Consider the following 27,092-nt stretch of genomic DNA (forward strand, 5'->3'; position numbering starts at 1 on the left):
AGTTTATCTCCCAGACATGGACACTGGAAGAACCCAACAGGCAGCTACACCTGGAATGTCATTTCTGATGACTCTTCAAGATGCAGGTTCTTCAGCAACATCCAGAAGGGTCTATAAGGAATGAACAAAGTTCTGMCTCCAAAGCCCAATATGAGTAATATTTGTGAGGACAGGAAAGCAACACAGAGTGGAGAGCTAGAACCTTGCAACATGGTAGGTGCAGATTTACTGGGTTAGAGTCTAGTGGTTAATGGTAATGAAACAGCAAAATTTTCACTATATAAAATTTATAAATTTATTTTTTGTAAAAATCCAAAAAGCACGAAGACATCTCACTCAAAATACTGGTAAATCAAACCACACTTAGAAAAATGAAAGCTGATTTTATTATCTTATCCACAGCCAATCATTTGACATGAACATGCATACGTAATTTTGCTACGCACACACCACAGTTTAACGTTAGTTATTAAAGGTTAAACATACAACATACATCCTTACAAAAATGAGTCAAAATGCAAACGTAACTTTTAAACAAAACAGTTTTTACTCATTTAAAAAAACCTTTGTGTTGGGTACCATTTTGTACAAACACAGTTAATTTAAACAAATCTGCTTTTAGTTTCCTCATGGTCGCACATGAAAAGCTGCAATAGAAAATGAAGTCATCAAGGTATTTTTAAATAGCAGAAGTAGGCAGTCTTGCCATGCAGAAGAAGCAATATTAAATATTAGTTTTTCAAAAAAAGAAAAAACCACAAGTTTAAAAATATTTAGTTCAAGTCACAAATCTTTCCCCAGTACAGAGAAATCCAAATGCAACGCATAATTAGCTGCCACTTAGGATGGCTATTCTGGAAAGTGGAATACTTTCCAGAATTGATCATTTTCATTGATTTGGCACAGAAAAGAAGTCTGAGCTTACTTAAGAACAAGAAAGTGATTAAAAAAAGGGTAAAGAGGAAGACAGAAGAGAAAAAAAGCAAGAATGAATGAGATAGTAGTTGCAATCACTAAAAAAAAAATCTGTGCATCTCAGTCATTGCAGAATACTGTCTACAGCAGGTGCTAATTCCAGGTAATCGTTATTGCAACATGGATTTAATTTGCTTGGAGGTAGTCTCATCATTCAAATGCTTTGTTGTGTACCTAAAAACAAACARAAAACAAAGTTATCAAGTTTACAAGAACATAATTATAGTTTTACTTTGTCACAGATAGTCTGACCCAGTAAAAGAAGTAGCTACATGTTTAAAATGGGATAAAACTCTCACGCAGTGTTCATCACCCACTCAACTGATACACAAGAAAGTCCAGAGGATAGACACTTCAGAAAATGCTTTTATTAATCGGAACTATACCCCAGTCTTAAAAAAAACCCCACAGAATAGCTGGGTTTTGGCTCTCATGCTCATAGTCCACTTCACAGTGAATGCATGTTACCATCTTCAAACAGAACAGTGTTTCAGGAACTTTTCTTTAACTTTTCAAGACCTCTTAGTGACAATGAAGTCAACAGCTTTTTCAGCACCATTTCCTGTTTATTTACAAGTAACTACACTCCTAGAATATCTCTGCAGCCTTTTGGGGTGTTAAGTATTTTATATCACTACAAATCACTTAGTCATCTATTTTTAAATAGGAAGTTCTGTATAGCCTTGATGTTGTGATTTCTTTGCTGATCCTTCTCTTCAGGTTGCAAACTACAAGTAAATAAAAAATGTATTCTTTTAATTAAATGTATCATGTTAATTTAGTTTTTAGATTTGCAACTGCAGTGATATTATTTGTTCACTACAAAAATATACAATAGCTACTTAAAAGAATATATTTCTTGTATTCTATTTCGAATTGATATTAATAGAATCATAGAATGCTTAAGGTTGGAAGGGACCTCAGAGGTCATCTAGTCCAACCTCCCTACACTCRCAGGGTCACCTACAGCATGTGGCACAAGGTATATTTATATAGAGTTTTTTTGGTATTTGTACTTTCCACAAGAGGCCTAATGTTCTCAAAAACCTAGAAAAGCCATTGCATTTRGTACTTCGCCCATGTGAAAAAGCTGAACATGATTAAAATATCTGTATGAATTTCAAATTATAAACAGCTGATCTCCCTCCAAATCTGTACCACCTTCTGCTTTTAAGGCAGATTATGTATCCCTTGAGAGAAYATGAGAACTTCCAGCACTCATCCATAGCCAAAGACTCAGCTTTGAACTTAATTTCTCATTACATCATCTTGAACCTCTCTGCCATCCATGCAAAAATTCTCAAATTCTCCCACTTCTGCAGCTCTTGCTAGCAATTCCAAATTTGATTTTTAACAGTTTTAAGTATCATAACCAAGCAAGAGTCAATTATATGAAATGTCAGGATTGCCAAGATAAAAAAGAAGTACGAAATGGGTTACTGAAGGATCAGCATGAGAGCACAGACTAAAACTCATGCCACAAACTACAAAATAACACACAACAGAGCAAGAACATGAACTGCAATTTTCCATATTCTTCGTGAACAGCACCAACTATGAGAGGAAAGAATGAAGATCCATCCAACTACGTTCAGAATAAGTTAGTAAAAAAATAAATGTTAAAACYGTTTTTCTTTCACTGAACACCATCTCATAGAATTGTTGACTTGAAGGAGGGTCTGAGAAGAGCAGTAAAATGATTCATCTACAGAAACACCCATATAAATTCTCAGATTATCATCTYAAACATATATATATTTTGTCTGCTTTGTCTGCTAAAAATCTGAAATAAGTTTCCAAGTGAAACCTGGTATAAAACAATGTATTATTTCACTTACCACAAGACAGAAAACGGGGAAATGAAATCAAAGCAGTTTCACTACCGATCAGGAAAGGAAAGCATAACTGCACTCCAGAGTTTCTGTGCTCCGAAGTGAATGAACAACAATACCCAGGTATAATCCAACATTACCAAAGTGGTATGATGTTTTTCTCAAGTAAGGATAAGAAAGAAGCCTTCATCTGCCCACCAAAGCACTTTCTGCCACTTCTCTGACATTGAATACTGATTTTATATAGAGCAGGTCACTAACTAGATAGAGCTATATGATTCAATTAGGAGTTTTTATGTTTCTGTAAGAGAATTATTCATTTTTATAACATCTCCAATCTGTGTTATCTTCTTGTCTTGGATATCCACTGAGATTCTGTTGCTTCAGGTAACTCTCAAATAGCTTGAAAGTAAGTTTTTAGTTATAGCCAGTAGAAACTAACCCAGCCATTTCTAAGGCAGGAAAGCACAGGGTGCACACTGCAGCTTCTTTAGCAATTCAGTCTCAATAGATGTGATCACAAAAACAGAGAGATTTGCACCCTAGTTAATCTCTAATACGTATTTTACTTTGTCATCAGTTCTTACTTTAGTTGGAACAGCTATTCAGTCACAACTACTCCTGCACACTYATCCTACAGGCAGTTAAAATTTACAAAACATTCTCTTTGGGTAAAAACTGCAAGTTTGTAACCTCTCTTTTAGAGCTCAGTAGCTTCTTCATGTGTGTCCACACATGAGGAGAAAACCTTGCAAAACAATTACAGATTTTATCCATTAAAACATCTGAACTCCTTATACCTGAAGCAAAGGCCGTGGACAATKTCTGCAAATTCAATTAGATTATTTCCAGTAAAAGAATAAAGAATACCTGAGAGCATTTAGAAGGCCTTCTACGCTGTTAGGAGGCTGGTCTTTAAGAACTTTGATGCATCCTTTCATCTAGCATTTAAAAAAAAAGAAAAAGAGAAAACTTTTGAAAACACAAATACCATATGACCTTACAGAAGTGTTTTATATTCAGCTTCTCAGACTCAAAGAAAATAGGCTTAAGAACTGCAGCAGTGTAAAGACAGCTTCTTGATACTGGAAAGGAAGCTATCAGTATTCTGACATCTCCATACAAGAGAAGGGCTTAACTGCTTAGGATGCTGCATATCTACAGGCAAAACAACACGGATGTCAAACTGCTGTACCAGTCTTAAAAAAATAACCAAATTCTTTATTATAAATCCATTGTGAACAATTACATTCAGCCAGGGAAATAATGACAAACTAACAAAATGGGATAACTGTTAGTTCAAAACAGCCATTAAACTGCAATTGTTAACAGCACATATTCTCTAGATGATTAYCATGATCATTAGCAGCAGAAACTTAAAAGATTTGCAAACTATCTGGAGGACAATGAAACTAGTGAAAGGAATAAGCTGAATTCCACTTGCATTTCCAGACATTCTAATTTTGACTTTTCAAAACTATTATTATGTATACTAACAAACATTTCAAGACACTAGCAGGAYTACATAAAAACAGACTTTTCAGATCTTAAAAATCATTTATGCATTGGAAGGTCTACCCTGCAATTCTTAGTATGTATATATATGGTATGCTGATTGTAAATATCATCCATTTATAGTATCAATCCAAAGTATACATCTGTTATTCGCACTTGGAGAAAAGAAAAGCAGCCTATATGCAATTTAAATTCTAAGAAGATTGTGTAGTAACAATAAACTCACATCAATTTTTGAAGTTTTGGCAAAAGCGCCCACCGGATGCACGTGGTCATAGAGTATGATGACACCCACCATTACCCTCAGACAGAACGATACTGTGTCCTCATTTGTAAACCTGCTTCTATATTCGCTGGAAATGAAAAAAACAGCATCATCTAACAAATGCAAGATGAGAGTGCTCATTTGTAAAGAGAAAAGAAAATCAAAGAGAGAAATCTTGCCATAAATCCTTGGAGGAAAGAAAGTTTTGAGGCTTTTCTTTTCCCTATTAATAATCTGACCACAGCAGTCAATCAGCTCCTTCAAAAGAATTWACTGGAGGTTAACAAAGAAAAAGTGTCAGCTCAACAGCACTAGCTGTAACATGATTTCAGATACTATTTTTAACTTTGACTTCTTTATCAAGACACATTAATTTTGCTTTCAGTGCTTATCTTTTTCTCTCCAACTACTTTCTTAAATGGGATAGACCTAGTAAGAGTATAAAGAAGCTCCAGAACAAATGTACTGGGGCAATCAGTCTGAAACTTTAAATTAGACTTTATACCTCATGCTTAAATAGCTTGATTAATGGCAAAATATATAGATCCCAGAAGAAACAGAAAAAAAAAAAACAATAATTTGACCTTGTCTATACTCCCAGAACTTCACAGATTTACAGTGGTCAAAACACTGTCTTCGTGCCTAAAGCCACTTCATAACTCCCCAGACAGGGACACTATAATTTGGTGGCAGCCACACTCGCAGGTGGTACCATTCCCTGCATTGCCCAGAACCCCTCTTTCAGGAGGCTCTAGGCAATCGTGCTCTAAGAGCATATTTTCCTGAATTATGGATGAGAAAGCCATTTGTAAAAAGTGCCAAGAGGCCGTCTAGCTTTCAGAGCCATCCTGCTTTTAAATATTAATTTGCTCAGAAAAGCTGACTGCATGATTTGCAGGGCTAGCAAAAAAAAAAGACAACGTCCCATGTCAAGGGTAACAACTAAGTTGGTAAAAAAACAAACACCACTCTTCCTAGTTTCCCAGTCTATGTTTCTTTCACCTTATGCATCACAAGTTACATCTTAAATATATTAGAGATAGGACAAACACTTTTCATACTCACGGAGTTTCCAGCATGACCCTGCACACACTAGCCATGGTGCTTAAACAGTCTGTAGTATTCTCTATTGGTAAATTTTTATTCTGCAGGAGGAGATAAGCAGGTTCCGAGTTAATTATAAGATTAGGCTACAAAATCTAAATGAAACCAATGATTGGATGGCAAGCCAATGGGGAGCAATTAAAAATACCATTACAACTGTGGTAAGTTATTAACATGGGACTAATTTTAAGTGTTACGATAAGAAGCAGTGGCTTAAGAGCCACATCCACGCTACTGAAGTCTGCTGTATGGGTGTTTTTTGCTTATTTGATTTTAATCAAAGGAACGCACTATGAATTTTATTGACTTTTGGAAGAGTTTTAAAGAAAAATCTAATTTGGCCTTAAAGATAGAAATTTCTATAGATGCACTGCAATATTATGAGTTACAAAGGAACACCTCAAAAGCCTCTTGAAAAGGAGAGAAGGAAGCTGCATTTCAATTTCTTTCCTTACATCAAGCACAGAAAACCTTGTTGTTTCCCTTTCAGCGTTCTGAGACACAAATATGATCCAAACTACCACCAAAACACAGGCACTTCCACCGTATCCCCTCTCATTTCCTTCTGGAGGGAGGCAGTGTTGCAATGTTAACTGCACCACACATCCACAAGGTGGCTAGYTGAGGTTATTCTCACCCCTGTAGCATTCAGGAAAGACACTTCATGTTTCTTAAAGCTCAAAAATCCAGAAGAATTCTTTTTTTTTTTCTTTCCTCCCCTTTAAAAATGATGTCCTACCCCGCAGAAAAGAGCCTGCATTTAATATTCTTACCTCTGACACAAACTTCGTTGTGGCATCGCTTAAGGTTTTCAACATCGGCGTTGCTTCAGCGTAAAATAAAGACATTCTGTTTGCCAGCTCATTATTTACTTCATTTTCTCCCTCTGCCTATTAAGCAAAAATAAAGAGAAACAGTAATTCTGTGCACAAAAAGATATACGTAGTCACATAAGATTACATTTTGTGTCATCTAAGGGTTACCTACTGGGACATTGTTAATCCTCATACGGCTCAAAGTTCTTCTGTAGTAGCTGAAGTCATTCTGTATAGCAGGATTTGTCATCTATATAGGTGTAAAAGCAAAACAAAAATAAATCTAAAGACAAGTTTTCACAAAATTCAAATATAAGAACATATTCAGTCTTCTGAAATAAAAAGGCCCATGAGAAAATGTGACGTGAGATACCTAAAATATAAGGCCTTCTTAGATTTTACTCTGAATATTTATACAAGAACAAAAAAAAATATTTCTTCTAATCAAGTTTGAGATTAGTAGTTAAAAAAAGGTTTGGCCAGTTTGACTGTGTGGATTAGACCAGCATATCAGTATCACTTCCATTTGTCTCTTTGTACATTAGCCAGAAAATCAGCTGGACTATGGATGTAATACAGCAGCTTTACCTCAAGAGATACACTGAATTCAGCTGAAGAAGCATGATTAATATTAATTGAAATATATCAAGTGCATAAAGCTAATATGATATTTCATCTCCATTTCATTTTAATCTAGCTCCAGGTTGTGAAGTAGGTGGCTTAGCATAGTAGGGATCTGCATATCTGATGCATGTCCTGCTGTGGGACAAGACAGAGCCCACACTGCCTCAGGGAACAGCCCTATTTTCTTTCTCCTGGTCTTTGGGCTTACGAATTGTGCTGAGTTCTTACCTTAAGCTCATCAAATCTGAGTGTAAAGTGAAGAATTTCTGCAAACTGCTTAGCAAGAGCCTGCTCTCGCTCCAGGTGTTGCGTTGGTGAATACGGAGTGCTGGTCAAGGCTCCCAGAAGACCTCGCAATCCCGCCTCTTAAACAAGAGGAGACTGGTTTTCAATACACAATTGCTCCTGCTTCTCCTATCTGTGTGCACTGCTACTGTGCACGCTAGATTTAAAACACCTATCTGCCAAACAAATGGTAATTAATAATGAAAAACAGGGCTTGATAAATTGCTTCTTCATGTCACTGTTACTACATTTACTTACAAACTGCCGTAAGGCAAAGCTTTATTCAAATCTTTGCCTGCAATGTTTAAAATATACTTCAATAACCTGTATTAATGGACTGCAAACTCTTCAAGACAATGAGAGAAAATTTTAAGAGACATATACCTACCTGCAGGAGCAAAGTAGCACTTTATTTAAGATAAATTGAGAATCCAGTTTCTTACCCTTGAGGAAAGTACCTCAATTCTTCATCTACAGAAGGAAAACTCCTGGAAAAGCTACTTTTTGGACAGCAAATTCATCATCTTCATGAGCTAAGCTACTAATACTCCCTAGAAGTTACATTACAGCAAAGAGTTTGTGAAGAATCAAATGAAGTCAAATATGATTCATCAGCCTGGACACAGTCAAGCTGCGGTTGTAAAAGGTGTGAAGGGCAGTACTGAACCTGCATGGAGCAAGCTCAGGCATTTCCACAGAGCAGGGAATTCCCAGAGCTCACAAAGAATAAGCCAGTTATTTTTAAATACTGTATTAGAAAAATTTTTGCACATAAAATCATACTCAATGACTTCAAGTCTAGCAACTTTCGATGCAGTCAGCTGGTTAGTGCTCTGCACAGCTACTTGATCAACAGGAAAGACAACCACAAGTCTACTCCCTCTCATCTCAGGCTCCTATTGAAACAAATCGCTTTCACAAGCAATGAGGCTTGTAAATATAGGATCTTAAATCCAGTGCCTGAAAAGAACCTGCAAAATAAAGTTTTTCTCTACTAACAAGTGGCAGACCTAGATGTGATCCATGTCTGATTATGCAGAGGTGGGTGGGGAGGGAAAAGATAAAGAAATAGCACTCAACTTACCTAGTCTTTGAGAAAATTCATAGAATTTCTTTAGTTTGCCTACTAGTGGAACAACTGCACCCCATGCCTTCTCTTGCAGCTTCTCATCATTGGGATGCTGTATTGCCTTAAATGTTAAAAAAAACAGGAGGAAGGACAAGAATTAAAAGTATGCTTAGATTAACCACGTCTGTGACTTTATTGAAAATCTACCTAGAATGACTGCTTGAAGAAAGTAACAAAAGTGGTTATTCCCTCTCAAGAGAAGTACAAGGTCCTCTATTATCTGCAGTTTTACCTACTGAAATGCTCCCAGTTGAGACACAACCTGCTCTAATTGAAGACTACTCCAAAAGCTAGAATGCTTGTATTGAACTTAAGTATCTTGAATTGACAAACAATTTGACAGAGAAAAGAAACTGCTAAAATAAAGCTACTCAAAATAACAAAAGTTACATAATCACATTAATTTAAATCGATGACTTTACTGGGGCATCTCTGAGCAAAACTGTTTATGCGTCAAAAAGGTCAGTTCTAACATTGTTACCTGCCACCAATTTCTCTAATTAAGAAGAAAGATCAAATACATTCAATTATAGATTCGGGCTAAAAATGAGAAACATTCAGGTTGAAATGTCATGTTGAAACATCAAGCCCCATCAAGACCTGAACTATTCCAGAGTTTTGAGGTACAAATGCCTAGACCCTGTTATTGCCTAGACCTTTACAGTAAGAATCCCAGAAAAACAAAGTCTTAAATGCAAACTCCGCAGGTTTAAGACAGAAGTTAGACTAAAGAGACTACACTCAATGTACTAAGAAAACAGAAATAAAAATGCTCCTAATGACTCTCCTGCTGCATCTCCACAGCTATGCCCTCACATTCAGGATCTGTTTCAGTCAACTCCTGGCTGTGGGTAGAGCAGACTCCTTCCTCCCTGCCTTGGCTACACCTCCTCCTCCTCCTCCCTGGGCTCTCCTCTTTATCCACGGGAGCTGCTGATTGCTGCAGTGACAGACGCTCCTGCCAGACCCTACAGCCTCCCCCTGAACACGCTCCTTCCTCGAAGGCCAAATGAAGCATCTCCCATCCTGAGGGTCTTGCGTGACCCAGTTTTGCTTCTTAAACATATTAATTCAACAGACTGAGACAAAACTCAGAATACTTATAAAAGTGGAATGACTGGAGAGAGCAGAGACTCATCTGGTAGGACTTGTTAAAACCTCCTCATTTTGAGAGCCGTGACACTGCATCTGTTGCAGAAGGGAAGGAGCTTTTGAGAGAATTCGTTCCACCCTTGCCTGAAGGTAAAGGACAAGCGGAAGGAGGTGCTGTGCAGAAATGTGGCTTTCATTTCCAACACTTTTAAATACATACTAAAAGTCAAGTAAAGGTGTAAGAAAATAAAGAGCCTTTTGTCTTAGGACTTGCACACACTGGACTTCCCAAGTTATCATGCAAAATGAAGACCAGGCTACTCAGCATCTGACTGTAGCCACATCATGTTCTTCCCAAATCAGCCACCAACTCARAAAGAGGTTCTTTGGCTTAGGCAGAAATAAAAGGAATGCCCCAAGGGTAACAACTCTTGACAGTTCTTGTTCCTCTTGTTGAGGAATATCTTTTAATATTACAGATCTGCCTTACTATTACTCAAACAAGTGACATCTGTTCTAGTAAAATGGAATATTCCAGAGCAGAGCTCCCTTTAAGATACTAATTTGAATAGACAAAATGTTCCTGCAAGAGAAGTCACCACCCCATGRTGCTGGGAAAGGACCCAACATGGGCAGCCCTGGGTTCTGCAGAACCGTAACGCCCCTGCTCACCTCTCGGATTTCGTGGCCAGCTCCTCTATACGACTGCAAATCTTCCAGTATTCCTTCTGCATCCTTTAATACTACATTCACCTGATTATAAATTTCCTTTTCAGATTCTGTAGGTTGGGCATCTAAACAGCAGAACATATTAAATAAATACATATACATACATACTTAACAAACATGGAGTTCATAGGCATCACCTAAGGGAAAATTATTCCCAGAAATAATTAAGAATTTTTATCCCCTGAAGAGCTACTATAATACATGAGTATGTCCAGGAAAGTCACTGCATTTTTGTAATCTTTTAGCTTTATTTAGCATTCCAAATTTCAATCTGAAATCTATCCTTCCCCATTTATTGAAAATTAAGTTGGGAAAGGAAATCTTGACAATTCTTCTTTTCTAACTCTATTACACTATRATAAGCAATCCCCATTTGTAGATGAGGAAAAGACTTAAATATCTGAAAAACATCCTCAACTACAGGCATACTACCTTTTACAAGAGGCATTCATTTAAACTAAATCTTTATACTAAAGTCACTGCATTAAATTTAATTACTTTATTTCTCCCTTGCCTTCCAACTGAAAGCTTGGGAATGGAACTAAATCTCTCTACTTCTAAATAAATTTAGTTCTCGAAGCATGTTCTTTATTGCACTAATTGCAAAACCAGAGTTTGGAACAGAAAGATCTGGCACCTCCATGTCTTTCTTAACATGCTAAATACTCATCAGAAGGGTACTGAACATCACTTCATAAAGTTGCACATACCTGTTCAAACAACTGTCATTCACAAAAAGAAAGTATGTTTTGAGGAAAAAAATTCATCCAAGAAACAGTAATAAMATTTAAAAATAATCACTTATACAAGTATCTTGAACCAGATTTGCCTGACAGTAAATCAGTTTTAAAAAATAYATAAAAAATATTAAAAACTTAATGAAAACTTAATGAGGTAGTTCCTTTTACCTCAATCTAAAAGAAATTTAGTAGGATAATGGTCACTATTGGAAAACTCTCAAAAAAGCTTCCTCCATTTACACCGGCAAAATAAGTTATGAAAATCAGAATATTAACAAAAAGCCTTTTTTAAAAAAAGAAAGTCATCTGTGGACAATCTATTCTCATGATTTTGTGCAGTTTAAAAGGTCTGTTTTTTTTAAATCAAGTACTTTTTTTATTTTTTTTTTTTTTTTTATCCGTATGTGTATTACTCTCAGTAAGGGTGATGGAAGTTGGGTATGTATGAGAAATCAAGACAATATCCTAGTGTTACACACTAGAAAAATATTATGAAACAAAATCTGTGTCAGGAGAAAACAGAAATTTCACATGCGTTGTTGGTCTGGATTTCGCAGTAATTTCTTTTGCATAATACATATTTTTTCCTGGTTTAATGCATAGATGGTGGGCACTAGTAGCAAATATGCTTATATAGACCTTGCAACAGTTTTAACAGTTTAACTGAGTTATTTTGAGAACCATCACCGATGCTTCTCAAGGTTGGTTTTCACACGTTTCAGTGTGAAAAGCTTCTCTCCTAAAAAAAAAGGCTAAGAGCACCACACTGATTAGGCATCGAGTAAAAGTGGCCAATGCTTTTTAGACCATCACAAGAGTCACATTTATAATTTTGAAAGCTGCTGAAGACTGCTGTAAGAAATGAAGACAAAAAAACATGAGGGAAGACAGCAGACAGGTAGGCACCAGTTGACTGGCAGCAGTTCATGCACAAACATGAAATGCTATAGTGGAATACAGAATAAAACGTGAAGCTCTGTAGCATTCCAGATTGTGCTGTTAAATAATGCAATCAAGACTTGCCACTTGGATTGTCTCACACGCCAAGCACATCTCCTGCCTCTTGAATTTTTCAAGTCCTTTTTCCTTCGCTCTCTCTACTAAGGGGGGCTCGTTTTTCAAGCATGGTTGGGGACAGCAGAAGGGTCCCTGAATATTCCTCCTGGTACTCTTGATTCCAAAACCCACAGGCAAGCAAAACAGATATAATTGCACTCATGTTTAAAAATGAAAACCAGTTTTCAGATATGAACTGTGGCAGAATGGCTGGCCATGCAGGTCAACCCCTTCACCTCTGATAGCCTATTTTGCTTAGGATGTAGTCAGCTAATTATTTTGACTAAAGTGTTTCTGGAAATCTTAAGCAATAGTTTACTCTTTTTTTAAAAAAAAAGACATTATAAAAATTTTCCAAATATGTCTCTTTCAAAATTCAGTGAGCATTCAGATTATTTCTTTGATATGAATTTCATTTTGGTTGCAACTAATCTTCAGTTGAAACTGTAAATCTGATTTGCCCCAGTTATGTTCTTCTCCTATCTGTAATTCTTCTATGTTCATAAGGGTTAGTTTTTTTTATTGTTTTTTCAATCTAGCAGAGAACACAAATTAGGAAAGCAAATGCATTTTTTTCCCTTTTTTCTTTTAAAGAATGTCTAACATTCTTTCTAGGTTCACTTCACAATCCATCCAGGATGGATTTATAAGATGATGTAGGAAGTGTCTAAGCCTCATTACAGGCTATTTGCTTCTCTGTGCTGGTTTAGGGCACTGTATTCTTGAAGCCCACCAAAGAGAAAAAGGGAACAACTCCTCTTTCCAAGMTGTGCTGGAAACTTGAGTAGATGGAGGTACATTCCCATATCTGTATTTAGGCATYTAGGCTTGAGGACTGTCATTTATGAACCACTGCATCTGGAGCTCCTTTCCCTCAAAGTAAGGGCCGGGAAGAAGGGAGTGTGCCACGATCAGCAAATTCATTTTGACAACCAAGGAAGAGCCACTAGCAATGCCAGGCATTCCAAGGGCAGGACAAAGGATGCCTGTGATTTCAGGCATGAGTCCCTCCCTGCTCCTTACACGAGGGCAAGTTCCTATTGCAGCTTTGTATTTACCTGGCAACATTTCCCATCAACAAAAATAAAACACATAGACATGCAAAATACAAAGAGCAAGCACAGCACAGCTCACATGTTCAGAGGTATGATACTGTTGCCATGGGGGCCAAACCCCAACTATTTAAGCCAGCTTTCCTGTATTCAATACAGTACTAAGGGAAGGCTGAGGTACTTTCACAGAAGTGAGGAATGTTTCACTGTTTTACTTCGTTCCTTCAATGGATTTTAAATTGAATGGGACTGTACTGGATACGACATATATCTGGAGGTGGGAAAGCTCACAYGATAACGTATTAAAGACAAAAGAGTAGGCTTGAAACAATACACAAGTACTGTTAGGTGAACTAAGTATTACAAAGGTATGAGAAGACACTGCATGCCAGGAACACAGGCTTAGTGACAAAAAAATCTGGATAGGTACAAAACTAGTAGAGACAGAAATTGGGAACTAAAAGTTTATTCTGCACAGCAAACACTATTTACATCACTATTTTTTTTTTCCAGGGAAGAACACATCCAGTCGTCTAAAACTGGTTGGGGCCAAAAAAATCCAGCCTGCTACAGATTAAGGAGTTTAACTATCTTTAGGTTTGTTATTATAGAGCACTGTCACCGTGGTTGTTCTGAAATGGGGTCTTTGAGGCACTGCAGAACATGGCTAGCTGGAAATGAGCACTTGCAACCAGAAGTCCTCTGCATTTTAGCTACTGCTCATGAATTGGGAAAGCATCTACACTATCACAGTAATGGCACCAATGTTGATTGCAAGTCTTTCAAGTTTTATGTGCTCATTTGACATTTAATAATAATGTTCTTATAAAGCTGAGCACTTTCCTCTGGTTATAAGTGGTATTGTACAGACATCAGCAGAAAATTTAAGCCAGCTATTTGTTTGAACTAGCTAAGTAAAAACTGAGGAAAACATAAATGACTCCAGCATTAAGGTGAGGAAAATGGCCCACTGCACCATTTATCAAAACATTTTTGGAAGTATTCTGACAATACTTAACATAAAAATCACCGGAATCTAAGGCCATAAAAGAATACCTGAAAATATTAGGAACTTGTTTTAAACATTTTCTGCATTCAGTGTCTCTATCTCTATAAAGCTTTATGGAGATTAGATTTTGACTATGTATTGTGCAAGAATCTTACAATAAGCAGGCTCACACTAAAGAACTGTATGGATTTACAAAAGAGAAGATTTAAAATTGCATATTACTGGGCCAGGCATAACGTTGCACTGGCAAATTTGTTTTTAATATAGAGTTTATTTGCTTATCCACATAAAAACGTAACATTGAAAATCACAAAGTTAAGTGCCAAGTCTTGAGGAAAGATCTTGACTGTCAAAGCCAAGATTCTGTCAAGGTAAACTATCTGAAACAGAGTTGAAAGAAGCAGGGATACACAGTATAGCAGCAGAAACAAATGCAGAACAGAGCTCAGAAGGAATAAAGAACAGTCTAACAAGTCAGCCATAATATCAGTAATTTCGTTTGAGTGCATATATGAACGCTTCATGTCAGCAACCTGCTTACTCTCATGCCAAATCTTGTTCATGCTCCAAACATGCACTTTAAAAAAAGCTGACAGCTAAAGAATCAATAAAATAAAAAAAAATCAACAATTATTGCAATTGATTTTTAGAAGTATGCCTCTTGCATCCAGCTAACTTGAATGGAATTTAGTCCTATTAAATGGCCTGGTATTTGTAAGGCAATTTAAGATACACAACTCCAGCATTCTCCCAAATCAGTTCTTCCTAAGTCACTAAGTTACATCTGTTCTGACAGTGTTATATGCAAGATGTAAATTGTTTTTAGATAGTTTTGCTTTCTGATTTTTGAACTAGGGACTTGAATATGCTCCTTTTACAACTAATTTGTTTCGTGTACCATGTCACTGCCTTGCAGGAACACCATATTTGAAAAATACAGCTGACAGTCAATAGAAGAGGACAAGAGCTTCAAAATCTTAAAGGTCATTAAAACGTAAGTCTAATTCTCCAAGCACTCTCTTTTGTATTAGAGCTAATATAACCAATTGCCACTGTTTCACCAGACACAAGTTTGGAATTAAAAAAATACAATGCATCGCAAATTATCAATATTCAATTTTTTTTTTTAATTTTGTTACACTATTCCATTGCATCTTATTTCATGGGTAAAAATCACTTGGATATTAGTTTACATATTTAACACTTGCTGGTGCACAGCTGGGTAAAGCAATAGCATATCCAAAAACAGAGTAACAAAGCATGCACAGCAACAGCCATCCACACTTACCTGCCATTCTTAGGCTCTATTATATCATGCAACAAAAACAAAAGCAGAAATAGTAATATGTGAAACTTCCAGAACGCTTGGCATTGATCAGACAAGCGTTTCTTCTCTTCAAAAGCAATTTGGGCTATGTATATTTTGCCCCCAGCGCACCCCCCTTTAAGAAGCTATGAGGTTCACCGCCAAATTTCAAAGCCAAATCAAACAAGCTGCACATATCTATCTTTAACAAGATGATGATAGAGAGCTATGAACAGCTTTAGTAAGCCAGTGGGTATTTTCAGTACTATTCAGCACATAGTAGCACACTAGAAGTGCACAAATTAGAATTAGGTTCCGTGTTCAGTCCTTAATGATGCATAACGCCTTGCAATTTTAATAGGTCTTCAGTAATTCAAATTCTTTTTGAAGTTTTCTGGCTTCAAATGAGAACCGTATCAGACTCCATAAATTAAATGTAATCTGAAAGCTCTGCCTGAAACAAAGACTCGGCATTTTTAGAAACTATAGTTATTTTAAAGCAGATGATTTTCCACAAGCACTCACTGAACTATTCATAGCTCAAGCATGCAAAGCTGTTAGAAGAATGGCAAAGTGAAAACATACATTTAGTACATGACAAATGCAGTCTACGGCAGGCAAAGAATAATAGATATATAAAATCATCTTCTCACTTTCAAAATCAAGGAAAAAATTTGGCCCCTGCTCAAGGTCTGTGCATGTCAAAACTTTAAGAAGGTTCCCCATGTTAAGGTACCTGCCAAGACAAGAATGAGAGAGAAGAGAATTTCCCTTTACAAGGAGGAACAGCCCAATTGGAGTTGAATGAGGTGGCGAGGGGAGAGCCGAGGGGCGCCCTGGATCCCTGAGGTGGCTCCATGAGGCAGAAGGGCAGTTCCTGGGCTCCGTGAGGTGGCTCCATCAGGCAGCAGCCTGTGCCCAGGTTCCCTGAGGCAGGAGCCAGGGCCCAGGGCTCCGTGAGGCGGCTCCGTGAGGTAGGAGCCCGTGCCCAGGTTCCCTGAGGCAGGAGCCAGGGCCCAGGGTTCCCTGAGGCAGCTCCGTGAGGTAGGAGCCCGTGCCCAGGTTCCCTGAGGCAGGAGCCAGGGCCCAGGGTTCCCTGAGGCAGCTCCGTGAAGCAGGAGGGCAGTGCGCGGGTTCCCATCGCCACCGGGGGACACGCAGCTGGTGATGGTGGCAGCTCCACGCAGCTCTCCTCCAAGGGGCGACCCACGTGCGAGCATTTCTGGGGCCGCCCCTCGGAGCAGGGCGGCCAGCTTCGCGCTGGCATGTCCTGAGCAGAGGAACCACGCGCAGGGCTACGCGTCCTCCTTGTGAGCGCGCCGGCACGCAGCCGTGCTAAACATGTTAACTTGATGGGACAACACAAGCAAAGAGCTCTTTTTTTTTTTTTTTTAAATAAAAACCATGGTCATTTTGTCAGAAAGCCATCAGAGGAAGCTGGATCAGGACGCAGCGTCTCAAACGCTACCTTAAGTAGCCACGGATCTTTTACACAAGATGCCTAGAACATTTGTGAGGCTCAGTTCCTTTTTGGACTTTTGGATGTCAAAATACATGTTAGGTGAAGCATGGATAAAGAAACCAGGATCAGGCACGGTTCAGTACTCACTCATGTAGGACAGTGTTAGAGTGAACAACTGCTCAGCACAGACTACCCTAGTGACACAATTCTTCATTTTATGATTACTTGATTTGCAGGCAGATGAGCAGACATCACTAATCACAGAGACCCAAAATGACTAAGCACGAGAAAATAAAATTTATGTAGTAGAACGATGGTGGCTTGGCTACTACTTGAGAATTAAAAAAAAATCATAAAACACACCCACACATGCAACCCTTTCTCAAATTTCAGATTTGCAACCGAGTCCCCCTCGCCTTCACTGCAGCAGGTATAAGCAAACCTCGTCACCATTTTAAATGCACCAGCTGTGAAGGGCTAACAGACTTACTTTCAAAATCCAAGAAAAAATGTGCTGCATTGTGGTCTATGTCCCTGGTTAGCACCTTAATGAGATTACCCATGCCAGCAAACCTAAAAATAAAAATGGCAAGATAATTTAGTTCCAATAAGCGTTTCCTATTTTCAGTCCACGCCTGGGGCAGGCCTCCCGTCCACTTCTGCTCGCGGTGGATCCATCACCTTGCGGTGGGTGGCAGCAAATGGGCCCTTTACAGGGCACCTCTTCTCCCCTTCTTCTGAGGAAGGAGCAGGGATTGAAAACTGAAGAGTAATCATGTTCACAAACATCAATTTTTGGCTTACTGTTCCCTTTTCATCTGCAGTTTAAAACAATTAAAGAATTATGGTTATTTATTAAGCCGGAGTAATTGTTTTGTCTAACTGCAGCAACTCACAGCCAAAATGAAAAATATTATTGCTTGGGACCAGAGCCACCTCTGGCTTGAGCCTTGTGTTACTATAAACCTGTGTTACTTGTGTTACTATAAACCTGCTTTTGAACATCCCTCCATAATTCAAAACAAATGTAATTTCAGAAAGTCTCTAAGGCTGTAGTCATCTGTGGCCAATGAACTGTTTTCCCCATCAAAACAGGTAAAATGATAAGCAATTTAAAACTTTTCCAAAGCAAGGAGATAATCAAGTTCCAACTTGATTCTTCTTGTGTTTGCTGGGACATCCTAGCTAAAAGAAAAGCAGAGATAAAAATAAACAGCAATTAACCTAGCTCAGATAAATTCACAAAACAATTGCCAACATTACCCATGTGTCAGAAAGCAGTGTCTTCAGTAGGACTACAAAAAAAACGTCATGAAAAGCCAACCTTTTCAAAGACCCTCCCAATGGAGACTTTAAGATCCTGAAAACAAATTTTAAGAATAATTACCCTGAAGCATCAGCAGGTGCCGCTGCACAACAAACTCACACCAAACTGCAGATGGTTTCAGACACCATGCAGAGGTCCTGTGGAACACCCAGGAGCTCTCAAGGCAGTTTAGGAGGGCTCCTCCAGTGTACAGTATTGGGTATATACCAGTATATACCTACCTATAGGTATATCATCTACCAGTAATCTCCCATGGACTGCACCGACAGCTACGCAGACATGTCCATGTGCTACTTCACCATTACTATTTTACATCCTAGGTAGAACTACACAGTTCATCTTCACCTTTAAGATCCATGGGGGCCAGACCAGAGGAAGTTTCTGCTACCAGTGATTTCACACACTCTTCAGTGCTAAGAACCTCTCACTGCACAGAGCAATTTCTGTTAAGGTCACACAAGAGCTGCTGGAAATTAGGGAAAAGAGCCAGTTAGAAGAGAGGCTGCTACATCAGCAGAGCATCTGGATGAATCTCTGTTTGGGCAAACCAGTTCGAGATGGTCTCCAGGCTCCCAATAGAGCCAGGGTTTCCATGGTTTCTTGTTCTGATCGGCCCAAAATACATGAAAGGGATGATCACTCATGGCTTTAGGAGGAGAGGAAGGGAAGAAAGCCATCTTCATGCCAAGACAATGACAATCTGCATGCAGCAAGAAGTAAGGGCCTGCAAGTGGACTAGTCACAGTTGCCTTCCCTCTCTAATGCTCTGTAAAATACCAGCATAGAAGACTTTGATAGTTTTATAATGATGTATCTTGGTAACAAACCACCATGGTTGCCTGTGCGGCTGGTCTTGGTCCGCTCAGCGCTCTTCCGACTTCCCGGAAGGCCTCTCCCTCCGGCTGAAATAAGCAGAATTACTCACTCATAAAGTGAGATCTGGTTCCACTCAACTAGCTATGAGTCCAACTGTCAGCATCTACTTGAGGTCACTTTCTAGTGGCAAACGGGTCCTCCTTGAGCACAGTGCCACTCCGGTCAGCTCCATTTCCAGAAATATTGAATTGCCTGGGTAAAGGCCAACGACAACACAAAGCTACTACTCCTGATCAAAGTTTCTATCGTGCAGCCTGACCTTGTCCCAAGGCTGAACCCCCACTGACTCAGAACATTCCCTGAAGATGACTCTTTGTGGTGGCAGAATCTTCAAGTGCAACTGGAATAAAATCCACAACAAAAATTATAATCCTTATCGAAAAGAATTTCACATACTACAATCACAAATACCCAAAGTTTTCACACTCCTGATTGTAAGAAAAGCTTAGACTGCTACCTACTTGATCTTCTGTAAGTTCAGAGCTGTCCATTTTCTTTTTTGAGTATTCTCATTGAGAAAGGAAAACTACTATTTCCAGCACTTTAAAATGAAATATTTCATCCTCAGGGAAGATTCACTGATTGCAGGGTTTTTATAGTACAGTTTCCAAAGGGAAAATGACAGTGCAAATCAGTAAAATACACACTTCTGAACATGTTTTGTGGCCATGAATCCATTATCGTAAGTCAGAGCAGTGGAAAAAATATATATATTATTAGCCTTTTTACAAAAAAAGGCCCGTCTCTGTGAAGCTGCCTGGAATCCTTCGTGACACACTCTAAATTCAAGCACAACACGCGAGTCACGTGGAGCCAGCGGTGGGAAATGGAAGGGCCAGCCAAGAACACGCTTTCAAACTTGACCTATTTCCACGGAGTAAGACATACGGAATGCCACATTGCATTACCCTGATTTGGCCCCTTCAAGCCTTATGGGCTTGTATGATGCTGCATGCAGTGGCATGATCAGACAAGCGGAAAGCAGAGGCGTATTTTCAAAACAAATCTTGCACGCATGCCCTTCATGCCAAAAATATCCCTGACACATTTCCTTTTTTTTCTCCCCCCGCTCTGAGTGAAGCCCAGAGGAAATTCAATTGAAATACATGATGCAACCAAATTCAACCAAGCACCGAAGATATTTCCCCCATCTCTTACCTGAAAGGGAAACTGACTATATTTGCAACTGGCAAACAGCTGGAAAAAAATACTCTTAGTGAAAGAAGAAACACCAGCAACACATTTGAAAGTGACACATCTTGAATTTTGCTTAGGTTTATTGGAAGAATAGCATCCTTTCAGAATATTATAAAACAGCTATACAGGTAGCTGCAAGACACTGGTGACCTTGGAAAAAAATGCCTGCTTAAAGAAAGTTTCAKCTCGCCTTTTACAAGGGATGTGCAACATCCCTGTGGCTGCTGCTAATGAAGCTCAGAATAGCCGAGGAGGAACACACGAGTGTGAAGCCTGCTCTACCAGCACCTCTCCCCTGAGCTCTGGGGGTAATTCAGCATCTCATCACAAGCAAAACACACACAGCTGAAGAGCAGACACTTTCTTTGATGGGGGGAAATTGCATTTTTTGGTTTTCGACTGGTCAGGCATGTGCGGCACAAACCTCTCATTCGGATTCTGATAAAATTGTATTTTCTAAGTGAAAAGAACATAAACACTGCATAAACAGAAACCAAGCTGGATATCTTTCCATGAAGGCTTTTCTAGCCTGACAGGCTTATCAGTCTGGCAATTGTTTCAAGGTTTACTGAACATTTTCTGCCTACAGTATCTTGCTACAGGCTGAAAACGGCAGTGAAGAAGTGACCACCCACAATTGCTGGATCAAAGAAAGGCCCTAGCAACACACAGTATCAAAAGCAGAAGCCAATTGGATTCAGAGCTGCTTTCTTTCCTGAAGAAATAGCTACGCTTCACAGCCAGTGACAGCATTTCTGCACTCACCCTTAAAAACTAAAAGCTGTAGGGACAGAAATAAGCTTGTGAATGACACTGCAGGAATCAGTCCTTTCAAAATGTCTTAGTATTTTCCTTGCATCCCATTTTTTTTTCTACAGTATTTCTCATCTGACCAGTGAAGAAAGCCTCTAAAATATCCTAGCCTGCACTACTGATATGATTAACAGGTTTGAAAATAACTAAAGAAATGAAGTTAAACCAAATCAAAGAAGAGCAGTACCACACATTGATTGGTCTGATGAGAAATAATTTTCTGAAATAACAGAGAGGGGAAAAGAGTGTAGCTATTACTGAGTTTAGAAAAAAGACCAACGAGTGAAGCTGGTCTCATTTTCAGGGATGATATTAGTAGCAGTAATATTCTTAGAATAAAAGATATCACCTTGGATACTAACACTCATATCTAACTCATACCCTTGATTAAATGAATACAGGAAGTGCCACATTCATCACGTTCATAAAACACTTTACAATAACGAACAAATTCCCTTCATTACTAGATCGGATTCATCAGCTTGCATGTCTACTCTTACAGAGCTCCATCACCTAAACCCAGGCAAAGACCCAGCTCTACTGTTTTCCACTGCTGACATCTAGTGGGTAACTCTTCCTCATGCCACCGACTAGGAAAAATTCACCATGATCTCCTCCCGTGAAGAATAAAAAAATGCAAGCCAAAGCATACCACTGAATGCCAGAGGATTAAATCTGCAATATCTTACCTTAATAGTGGAAAAGGGCTCTACTGCCACACAGAAAATGTTTCTGTATATGACAGTATTCAGGCTACTCACTGAAAGTGGTCCTTAAAACCTATGTAATGCCACTTCTGCTGATGTCAGTGTTTCAGCTAAATTGAATTTGATGCAACAGACTGATCTAGTCAAAACTGAAGTTGCTTTTTTAGCATGTGCGATCGCAGCAGGTCTCCTTACTGCAGGAAAGGATGGGCTGCAAACCTGACACATCACGCGGAGAGCTCTGGGTGGCACGCAGTAAAGAACAGGCTCACAGTCCTGGAACCCAGGGCTGTGAAACACGGTTGATGTTCATTCGCTCCCTTTTCCCTCTTGGAGGGAATGAAGGAAGAGACATCAAAGAATCCAGCCTTCCTCTCACAGAAGCAATCTGAAAGCCCCATTGATCTCGCCTTTCTTAAGAGAGGAGAGTTGCTCTATGAGCCTTGTAGCCAAATTCTACATAATATTTTGTATTTAATTCAAAGAATCACAGAATCCTTCAGGTTGGAAGAGACCAACCTTGAGAGATCATCTAGTCCAACCTCCCTGCACACACAGGGTCAACTAAAGCACATGGCACAGGGTTGTATCCAGGCGGGTTTTAAATATCTCCAGAAGAGACTCCACAACCTCCCTGGGCAGCCTGATCCAGTGCTYTGTCACCCTCACTGTCAAGAAATGTTTCCTTCAGTTCCTGTGGAACTTCTGATGCCTCAGTTTGTAGCCATTTCCCCTAGTCCTGTTGCTGGCCACCACTGAAAAGAGGCCACCCCCTCCTCCTCACTGCCTCCCTTGAGGTATTGATAGACACTGATCAGGTCCCCCCTCAGCCTTCTCTTCTCCAGGCTGAACAGGCCCAGYGCTCTCAGCCTTAACTCAATTGCAAGCATCGGAGTCAGAGACACTCTATCCGAACAGAACCGGTACTCTGCCTTCTGYGGGAGAGCGGGAAGCGGCGAGGCCCTGCAGCGCTGCAGCTGCTCCAGCGGAGGTCACTGCTTCACCGCGGCGTCGCGCGGGTGCCACCAAGGCCCGACACCCGCCCTGGCACCAGGGCCCCGCTGCCCACACTGACGGGAGGCAGTTTCCTTTCAGCCCAAACCCCGCGTTTCACTAGCAGCGACATCTGYGCGCAAAGGGACTGGCAGATCTGCCCTCTCTTCTAAGCAAGCTGAGCGCCTTCCATTTACATTTGCTTGCATTGCAAGAAGAAAGCAAGCAGGAAGGGAACATAAAGAACCCAAAATTACTGCATGTAACAGCAGGGAAAAAAAMCATGAGTTGCAATCACTGAGAACACTACTGCATGTTCCCCCGGCAGACGAGCGCTTTGCAAGACAGAGCTGCCATTTCAGCCTGGGCTGGACAGATGCTGCTCTGGCCTCGGCTCAACACCAAGGGTTCGGTGTGGCACCCGAGGATGGAGTGTTTAAAGGACACCTCTGCAGCACGCTTCCCCTCTCTTATGATGGTTGCAGGTAAGTTTTGAGGGGAAAAAAGGGCAGGTTTTCACTTTTTTTTTTTAACTGCTTTACAAAAAAAATTATAAGAGTTTTTTTAATATAAAACTGAAGATTTACACGATTTACAAATCAGAAGACAAACTTTTGTAAAAATTTTTCATACATCTACAAAAAGACGACATGCCTATTGAAAGTGTGGTACACAGTCCAAAGAAAGCTTCATGCTACAAGGATTGTCAGTGTGATTGAAGAGCAAGTTTCCCTCCCAGGGGAAAAAATACATATAAAAAGGAATAAAAAAAAATTATAGTAAGTTTTTCTCCTGCTACATCTTCCAACACAAGCTAAAAAGTTAAGGTCTTATCTAAGTGCTGTCTAGAAAGAAAATGTCTTCAATCCTTAACTTAACTACGGGAAAAATAAAAACTTCTTGCCTCTGTGAGCCTAATTTTATTTGAGTTTTTTGGGGAGGGAATTCCAAATATAGATATTCTCTCATCCATATGAGCCTGACTCTAATATGCTTCRGGTTTTGCAGATTACCCTGATGCTACCACACTTGAGAACTCACTTGGGTGATGTATGAGCTCCGAGTCACCGAGGTGGACAGGAGGTCCTCTGGCTTCCTAACCACATCCCTGGAAGGGCTGAGTTCTGCATTTYAGGAAAGTTTGCTCAATATCCCACGGAGTTGTCTCTTTCCAGTACACAGCTGCACGAGGCATGTTTGCAGACGTAGAAAGATGATGAAACACATCAGGTTGCTGATGGCACGGCAGAAGAAGACCAACAAGCTGATATTCCTTACTACCCTACCTGCTTTCAAAAGCAAGAACAAAACCAGACAGGCAGTAGACTGGGGGAAGAAAAGAAAAGCCACTTCTACATGGAGAGAACCATAGAGCAACCAGAAGATAAAAATGAAGAGCAACCATACGAGAAGGAAGATTCCTAGATAAACTGTTAAAAGGACAGAAACAAAGGAAGGGAACAAGCGACCAATGAAGTCAGTGCTGGAGTTTCACCGGGCTCCTTCAACGTACACGACCCAGGACGGCCCAGAGCAGCATGATAAGAGGGTCTGAGGTGACACTGGTCACGAGGGTAGAGTGAGGCAGGAGATCTCAGAAGACCAACGTGGCTTGACAGTAAAATTTAAYGCAGGAAACTATGCTGATGAATCAGGGAAAAAAATCATCCCAACTTCATACTGAAGATTACAGGTTGCAAGCTATTTATTACAATTCTGGATAAAGATCTTTGATTCATGTTAATTTTAGCTCAGGTTTGTAGGTAATTCTGCTCATTGACAGTGATTCAGTTTGAAACCACTGATTTGAAACCACTGATTTATACAAGSAAACTGTGGTTCCTTCATCTCAAGAAGAATATGGAAGAAATGGGAAAGCTCAGAGAAGCACTACATATAGGATCAAAGTTCTAGAACAACTTCTGCACACAAAACAACTTACCACAAAAGAATATCAAATACCTACAGGGGTACCATCAGGATAAGAAAAATACTTAAGTTAAAAATATTTCTGCACTAAACACACTAGTGCAGGCTCTCCCCCTTCCTAGTCTTTCCTAGGAAAGGAACACATTGGCATATGGAGGTGTGGAAGGAGCACACATTTAGAGGGAAGCAGGACGGTGCAGGCTTGTCCAGACAGAGCCAAGGGCTGACTCACCAGGGTGGCTCTGATACCGCATCCTTGGCAAACATACAGCGAGCTGTAAACTTCTGCACGGGTTCAAACTGGAATTTTGTTCCTTCCACACTYGGACAAGTGACTTAAGAGCCATCAAACGAAAATGCTACCATCCCTACTACCAGCTATTTTCGGCTGCAATGTGTTACAGGTCAGGAAAACACCAYTGTATGTGTGTTTTGCTCCTAGACTCCTCCTAAAAACTCACATAGACACAATGCTGGTAAACATATTGTTCACCTGAACCTGCAAGCTCTAAGAAATGGAACCAAAATCTGAAACAAATCTCAACAAAACCACTGATGTTTACCCAACACATTTTAATATATTGATCGCATACTGTAATTCATGGGGCAATTATTTAGGTGACACATAATGCCTCATAATTCTTCAATATGGTATTCATGCACCTTTAGAGGTTGAACTCACAAAGTTTTCTACTATTCCCAACCATCCTGATGAGAAATAATTAATCAGCTCCCTGGAATTCAAAARGCTTTTTGATGACTTACCAGATTTGAAGAAAAAAGAAACCCTACCTCATATTTAGTATCATTTCCTTCACAACCTAACAGGTGAAACACAGCTGTGAGGGCACAGCACAGTAAGCATGAAGTCTAACACACTAAATACACTGTATGGTAGCTCACATGTCAAGCAGTGTTTAAAACTAGAAGGTAGAACCATCACATCAGCACACGTCCCATTTCACCCTAAAGGCTGGTCCAAAATGCAGATGACACCAAGCTGGGTGGAGTGGCCGACACTCCGGAGGGCTGTGCTGCCATCCAGAGGGACCTGGACAGGCTGGAGAGTTGGGCAGAGAGGAACCTCATGAGGTTCAATAAGGACAAGTGCAGGGTCCTGCACCTGGGGAGGAATAACCCCAGGCATCAGTACAGATTAGGGGTCGACCTGCTGGAAAGCACCTCCACGGACAGGGACCTGGGAGTCCTGGTTGACACTAAGTTAACCATGAGTGAGCAGTGTGCCCTCGTGGCCAAGAAGGCCAATGGGATCCTGGCCTGCATCAGGAGGAGTGTTGCCAGCAGGTCAAGGGAGGTGATTCTGCCCCTCTACTCAGCTCTGGTGAGGCCGCACCTGGAGTACTGTGTTCAGTTCTGGGCACCCCAGTATAGGAGGGACGTGGAGCTTCTGGAGAGGGTCCAGAGAAGGGCAACCAGGATGATTAAGGGAATGGAACATCTCTCGTATGAAGAGAGGCTGAGTGAGCTGGGCCTGTTTTCTCTGGAGAAGAGACGGCTCAGAGGGGATATGATTAATAAGTTCAGGAAGGGAGAATGCAGGGAGGAAGGGGACAAGCTGTTCTCACTGGTGGCCAGCGATAGGACGAGGGGTAATGGCCACAAGCTGAAGCATAAAAAGTTCTGTCTCCAGGTGAGGAGCAACTTCTTTACTGTTAGGGTGACAGAGCAGTGGAACAGGCTGCCCAGGGAGGTTGTGGAGTCTCCTACTTTGGAGGTCTTCAAAACCCACCTGGATGCCACCCTGTGCCACATGCTGTAGGTGTCCCTGCTTGAGCAGGAAGGTTGGACTAGATGATCTGTAGAGGTCCCTTCCAACCTTAAATATTCTGTGAATCTGTGATTCTGTGAATCTGTAAAATACTGGTTCCTGGCTTAAGGCACTTGATCCAGAAAAAGATCGTAAGTTCTTATGTAACTTCAGTACAGACAAAAGAATAATCAAATGAATTCTGAAAAAGAATAAAGCAACATTATCACCTCATCCCCATCATCTAAGTTTAAACCCAGTCTTTCAGGATAAGCTCTTAAATGTTGCCAAATAAGCATGCTCTGTACACACTGAAAATGCCTTATACTTCAAACAACCGGATTTCTTCACGTTGCTGCAGTGAAAACCCTTCAAAGCGCCTGGTGCACCGCCCACCACACACTGCTGTGCAACTTTGTTCATCTTCAACTAAACGGAAATGGATTCAGTTATAGATCAAATTACTTATTGCAAAGAATAGGTATTTCAGAA

At 40.0% G+C, this 27,092-nt stretch overlaps 1 protein-coding gene across 3 annotated transcripts in view; it reads right to left on the reverse strand.

Moving 5' to 3' along the window:
• Positions 1 to 379: 379 nt before the first annotated feature.
• FAM49B (family with sequence similarity 49 member B) overlaps positions 380 to 27,092 on the reverse strand; it is a 37,565-nt gene continuing 10,852 nt past the window's right edge. Inside the window, exons 1-11 of one of the 3 annotated variants that reach the window (XM_026053431.1) lie at positions 17,481 to 17,531; positions 16,182 to 16,264; positions 10,309 to 10,430; positions 8,500 to 8,605; positions 7,359 to 7,495; positions 6,679 to 6,756; positions 6,465 to 6,581; positions 5,653 to 5,732; positions 4,549 to 4,675; positions 3,678 to 3,748; positions 380 to 1,149 (exon numbers count right to left, since the gene is read on the reverse strand). In XM_026053431.1, coding sequence (XP_025909216.1) covers positions 1,086 to 1,149; positions 3,678 to 3,748; positions 4,549 to 4,675; positions 5,653 to 5,732; positions 6,465 to 6,581; positions 6,679 to 6,756; positions 7,359 to 7,495; positions 8,500 to 8,605; positions 10,309 to 10,430; positions 16,182 to 16,254 — 975 coding nt within the window. In that variant the 5' untranslated portion in view covers positions 16,255 to 16,264; positions 17,481 to 17,531 and the 3' untranslated portion in view covers positions 380 to 1,085. Of the gene's footprint in view, positions 1,150 to 3,677; positions 3,749 to 4,548; positions 4,676 to 5,652; positions 5,733 to 6,464; positions 6,582 to 6,678; positions 6,757 to 7,358; positions 7,496 to 8,499; positions 8,606 to 10,308; positions 10,431 to 16,181; positions 16,265 to 17,480; positions 17,564 to 27,092 lie in introns of those variants that run through there. The other 2 variants (XM_026053434.1, XM_026053432.1) reach the window with 2 other exon arrangements.

Source organism: Nothoprocta perdicaria, unplaced genomic scaffold, assembly GCF_003342845.1.
Source record: "Nothoprocta perdicaria isolate Ctin4 unplaced genomic scaffold, notPer1 scaffold_115, whole genome shotgun sequence".
Taxonomy (NCBI): domain Eukaryota; kingdom Metazoa; phylum Chordata; class Aves; order Tinamiformes; family Tinamidae; genus Nothoprocta; species Nothoprocta perdicaria.